At 46.9% G+C, this 6,088-nt stretch overlaps 1 protein-coding gene across 1 annotated transcript; it reads left to right on the forward strand.

Moving 5' to 3' along the window:
• The first annotated feature begins 3,508 nt into the window (after window positions 1–3,508).
• On the forward strand, window positions 3,509–5,701 carry LOC141465454 (disintegrin and metalloproteinase domain-containing protein 20-like). The gene has a single exon (XM_074148863.1). The coding sequence runs from the start codon at window positions 3,509–3,511 to the stop codon at window positions 5,699–5,701; it is 2,193 nt and encodes a 730-aa protein (XP_074004964.1).
• Window positions 5,702–6,088: the final 387 nt, after the last annotated feature.

A 6,088-nucleotide genomic window follows, 5' to 3' on the forward strand; every position in this document is an offset into this window, starting at 1 on the left:
TGTAACGTTAAAGATGTAGATAAGCCAATAGCTGCTTGTTGTTGATGCAGATAAACACCTAAAATTGTATGTATGCACATGCGCATATATACACATACATGCAAAAATCTAGCCAAATTGTAGGAAGAGGGGCTACCTTAATTCACTATGTAAAGTTAAGATGCAGTAGAAATACTGGGGTTTTTTCTGCTCTTCACCAGGGAAGGTCTGACCAGGCTGTGTGTTACTCTCGCCCATTCTTCTTTGCTACTCTGCCCCAATACTTCATATTTTGGTAAGCTTTTCCTAGCAAAGAAAGCTGGATGCCATTTGGACACTCAGTACGTGGTGTTTGCCAAAGCAAGCTGTACTTGGAGCAAGGACAGAAGGGTATAGGCAATAGGAGGGACAAGGCAAAGGGGAGAGATTAACTTTATTTTTAGACATGGAGGTTCCCTGTGAGAAGAAATGGTGAAGATGTTATGCAAATAGATTGTGGCTTCACAGAACCAACAGATGGCTTCTGAACAAAAGCTGATGTGATACACCTTTTCAGGTTTTGTTTCTTTGATATTTTATCAATGGCAAAGCAAATTATGATAACTAGGCATTCAAGGTTCAAGACAGTTTTTCTTGGAGAGGAAGGTGAATTTTTGATAAAGTGTTGCTTTGGCCCTGTAATGATGCACAGAACAAACAAATGGTCACTTACGTGACAAGTGTTCTTCTGTAGCCTAACGTGCATCATAGATGGGTGGGTGGGGAGAATTTTTCCCAGGGGGATGAGTTATGGTGAATTACCGATCTCTCAACAATCAGAAGGCTTCATTTCTTTCTGCCAGGACAGTGGATTTCAACCTGTGGTCCACAAGGCTGCAGGGGTTTTGTGACCTGTTCCTAAAGACTCTACGGAAGGTAAGTGAGAAAAGTAAACCTCTTGCTGGTAGGATTCAATTCCATAGGAGCTTGTACCTTCACTGGAAATTTTAGGGGGTTACAAGATGGAAAAAAACAAACTGTAAAACACTGATGAATCCTGAGAAAGCCAGTTACACCTGCCAAACAAATGTTTCTGCAGTTGAAGTAGCTACGGATTGCTGCGATACTTTTTCCATTCTCTACTGTAATGTCAGTCGTTTTTTCTTCCAAACTGTTCATTGTCATATAATGGGGAATCTTCCCCTCCATCCCCTTTGATCTTTACCTGATGAGAGTACAGAAGTGCAAGGCTTTGGTAACCTGAACACAAAAGTGTCATCTCTTTTTATGTAATCTGGATGCTGAAGGGCTTGCTTGGGTGCTCAGCTCAGTGTCGCAAACTCACGCTGACACTTCCCCTCGAGGATAACCTGCCACGAGTTCAACAATGGAACCAGAGTACTTTCTAGTCCTAATGATGTAGATGTGTTTATAGTAAAAGGGAAAGAAAGTAGTAGGCAATTTTTGCAGGGGTAAGACATGTCTCTAGCAAGTTGGGAGAGTGCTTTAGGTGTGCCTTTTATGCAACTTCAGGAGTGGTCACACAGCTACAGACAGTGCGCACAAAGGTTATGCAACAGGATTTTTCTGTTATAGTTACTGTGGTCTGAGTTGTATTTATTTCAAAGACATAATCTGACATAGTTCACAGCCCTGGAATGCAAAACTGATACTTGAAAAGTAGTGGACAATTATTCAACAACTAACTGCACATAAAAGATTTCACAGAAAATAGTTTGTAGAATTCTAAATTTAAAACTAATATGAAAATAAATCTAAGGCTAACACATGTCACAAGTTTGTTCGCTTTTAGGTAAAGCAGTAGTACATTTAAAACAATATATAATTACGGATATCTAGAAGGATCTTTCTAGACAGATATCTAGGCTGATCCTAATAGAAGCAGGCGTCCTCCTATGTTCATTCCTTTAATCTGAGGTACTGTATTAAAAGATACATGCTACTAATGTTGGCCACACTTGCAATGAATGAGCAAGGTGCGAAATCACAGAATCTGAACAACTGTTGGTAACCTCCGCAGCTGTTGGTTAGGGCTGTCGTGTGCCCAGCTCAAGGTACCAGCCCACACGGGACCCTGGGGCTTGAAGCAGCTGAGGGAGGCTTGAAGCAGCTGAGGGAGGCTCTAAGCAGTTCTTCTCTTGCTGCTCAGCCTCCTGAGTGGCAGTGCCTGTCTTGGGCAGTTTGAAATGTGAAGTGTTGCTGCCCATGCCAGGGTGCAGGTCAGCACCCAGAAATCTGTGCCAAAAGACAGGATTCCTGAGATGGAGATGGGGTGGTGGGAGGGCACACCTCCAGCAGCTGAGAAAGGTAAGGGCTGTAGCAGGTTGGACTTTATCCCAGATATGCTTTCAGTGTTGAGAAGGAAGTTGTGAAGAGTTCCCAAAAGATAACAGCTGTGGCTACGTCAAATCCCAGCACTATATGCCAAAAAACCAGTGTGCTGCACAGGACATCCTGTCTTGCCACAATCCAGATCACTGTCTTACAGCCTGATAGAGCTGGAACGGGGATGGCAGCCAAGTGGTGGACGTACCTGTAGGCTCACTCTCTCTTCCCAGTGATCTGCAACCACAAACCTTTAGAAAGACCATGATGTGGGAAAACTGCTGTTGCATCAGTGATGTGTGTAATTAAGGCACGTTGCTGTAGGTACGCAGCAGCTGTGGCGTAGATAGGCTTTATGCTTTTATATTTGATGCTGTTAGTTTGCCTCTATATTGAATCTAGTGGAAGTGAATTCCTCTCTGGTTCTACCTTTTTTTCCGGGTGTATGTGTGTGTATTGCTGTAGTAGTTAAAGTAAGGCACATGCTAAGACAGGGCACCAAGGAATGCTGTGTCCTAGTAACCAGCTAGGAGATGAGTATCTCTGTACTACCTCATTTCAGACCCTAAGCTCTTCCAAATACTCTTTTGAGCTGAAATAGTCTGTTTCTGATCTCCACTTGAAAATTATCCTTTAATTTAAAAAGTGAACAAAGCAAAAGCCAGCCTTTGAGCTATTAAAACAGATTGTCCCCCCTGTGGTCTAACCAAATGATCCCTTTGCTCAACACAAATGTCCATGACGAGGGGTGTGAAGCTGAGCTGGGACCCCTCCTTGCTATGTGGTTGACAAAAGCTGATGTGATACACCTTTTCAGGTTTGGTTTTTTTTACATTTTATCAATGGCAATGAAGGAGAAACGCCTATTAATTTGAAAATGAAGATTATAAAAAGCCGGGAAAACGTAGCAGGCTAATTTACCGCCGCTCCTCCCCGGCTGGGTGGCAGTTGGAGCCCTCAGAGAGCTGCGGCCCTCCCCGGCTGGGTGGCAGTTGGAGCCCTCAGAGAGCTGCGGCCCTCCCCGGCTGGGTGGCAGTTGGAGCCCTCAGAGAGCTGCGGCCCTCCCCGGCTGGGTGGCAGTTGGAGCCCTCAGAGAGCTGCTGCCTCCCGGCTGAGGGGCAGTTGGAGGCCTGAGGGTGGTTCACCCCAGACAGGGCCCGTGCAGGCTCCATCGCTTCCCAGAGCGGGTCGTGGGGTGGTGGCCATGGGGGCACTACTATGGCTGCTGGTGCTGCTGGGCCTGGCGAGCTGTCCCGTCACCCTGGAGGACCTGTCTGGGGACCTGCGCGTCACCGCCAGCTGGGTGACGGTGCCACGGCAGTTGAGCCCCCGGGCCGGCACCACCTCCCCGACCGTCTCCTACTGGCTAGAGGTGGAGGGGCGGCCGCGGGTGCTGCTCCTGCGGCCCCGGCAGGGCCTGGTCTCCCGCCCCTTCACCTTGGTCACCTACGGCAAGGATGGAGCCCGCTGGGAGGAGCACCCCATCGTGCAGGACAACTGCTTCTACCAGGGCAAGGTGCAGGGCAGCTCCGGCTCCCTGGTGGCCCTCAGCACCTGCGGCAGGGGCCTCCACGGTGTGGTCTGGGTGGAGGATCGCACTTACGAGATTGAGCCCATCCCCAATGATCCAGCCTTCCGGCACATCCTCTACCGCATGGAGGAGGCCAGCAACCCTGTGGGCTCCACCTGTGGGTTGACCCCAGAGGAGCTGCAGCACCAAAAGGCTTTGCTGCCCTGGTTCAAGGCCCCCCAGGCAGCAGAGGAGGAGGAGATGGTAGAGGGCTGGTGGACACACATCAGGTATATGAAGATAGCAGTGGTTGTGGACAACGTGCGGTTTGTGAAGACGGGCAGTAACGAAACCGAAGTCTTGAGGCAAGTCATAGAAATCATCAACATTGCAGACTCTCTGTATGAACAGCTTTCCCTGCGGCTGTGTCTTGTGGGGTTGGAAATCTGGACCAAAAGCAACCATATAAACATTACTTATTCTATCAACAAGGCACTTGACGATTTCAACAGGTGGCGGAAGTCAAACCTATTTCCACGGATGCGCCATGATGTCGCACACTTATTTGCATTTCAGAGCTTTGGAAAAAGCCTGGGATTGGCGTTTCTAGGGTCCGTCTGTGATAGCCACTGGTCATCAGCAGTCACTTCCTTCACTAATAGGAAGTTGTCCTCCTTTGTTAACACGTTTGTCCATGAGTTGGGCCATAATCTTGGGATGCACCATGATAAGCCAGGCTGTAAGTGCAGACGAAAGAAATGCATTATGCATGAAAGCAGTGTTGACACCGATGCGTTCAGTGACTGCAGTTACCAATACTACTTTGATATGCTGGGGCAAGGCGCAAACTGCCTTCGCCAACCACCAAAACCTGGCACTTTCTACACCACGAGGCGTGAATACTGTGGGAATAAGATAGTAGAAGGTAGAGAGCAATGTGACTGTGGTTCAGCATCAAGCTGCAGAAAGGATCCTTGTTGTCACCCGAACTGTACATTAACTGCAGCTTCCGTCTGTGCTTCTGGAAAATGCTGCAAGAGATGTCGGGTCCTTCCAGCAGGAACGCTCTGCAGAGCGAGTTCTGGCAACTGTGACCTGCCAGAGTATTGCAGTGGGACTTCCCCTTTGTGCCCACCAGATGTCTACATGCAAGATGGAACCCCTTGCAAAGATGGTGCTTATTGCTATCGAGGAAAATGTTCTTCTCACAGTAAACAGTGCCAGTATCTCTTTGGCAAAAAAGCAAAGGATGCTCATTTAGATTGCTTCAAAGCAGTGAATACGCGAGGTGACCGGTTCGGGAATTGTGGTATTCGTAATAATACCCATTTTACGAAATGCAGTATTGAGAATGTCTTATGTGGTAGGATCCAGTGTGAAAACATAAATAAATTGCCTCTCTTGCAGAACCACGAAACTCTACTCCAAACCCCTGTTGGAGACAAAATGTGTTGGGGTCTCGACTATCACGTCGGGATGCCAGTAGCTGACAAGGGGGCTGTAGAAGATGGCACGCCATGCGGTAGTGACAAGCTTTGTATCAACAGGACATGTACCAGCATATCAGTGCTGAACTATGACTGTAACCTGACAATGTGCCATAACAGAGGACTGTGTAACAATCGTAAGAATTGTCACTGCAGGTATGGCTGGGCTCCTCCGTATTGTGAATGGAAAGGATTTGGAGGGAGCATCGACAGCGGACCCCCTCCACCCAGGGAGTTTTGGAGAGCAAAAGCAGGAGTAAAAGCAGTTAGGTTTTTTTGTATTTTTCTTCTCTGTATCGTTGGAGTAACCCTCATCATACGTTATAAACAGAAAATAGTGGGATGGCTTAGGAAGAGAAAGGCCCGAATTTCAAATACTGGAAACTCCAGCAGTTCCTAAAGAAGAACATCTGCTGGTGAGTCAAAATCCACCACAAAGCACTTGCCGAAGACCAACAAGTAATAGCTTTGGATGCTCCTGGGGAATCTCCTTAGAGCAGAGCCAGCTGATAACTCATCAGAATAATTCAACACAGTCTGAATAGTTCTAATCTCATGTGATACAATTAAATGCAGAGTAAATGTTAGCAGTGTTTATTTTAAGTTAATAAATGCAGGTAGAAAGGCATGCTGTTCTTTTTTTTTTTCCTTTGCACCTTGAGCTCTTAGGCAAACTGTAGGTATAGCTTTTATGCTTCATAGCAATAGTTTGCAAATGTAAACTTCTTAAAACAGGTAAACAAATTCTTTGCTTCAATTTACTCCTTCATCTGATGCTTTCTCCAGT

The sequence above is a fragment of the Numenius arquata genome, chromosome 6 (assembly GCF_964106895.1).
Source record: "Numenius arquata chromosome 6, bNumArq3.hap1.1, whole genome shotgun sequence".
NCBI lineage: Eukaryota > Metazoa > Chordata > Aves > Charadriiformes > Scolopacidae > Numenius > Numenius arquata.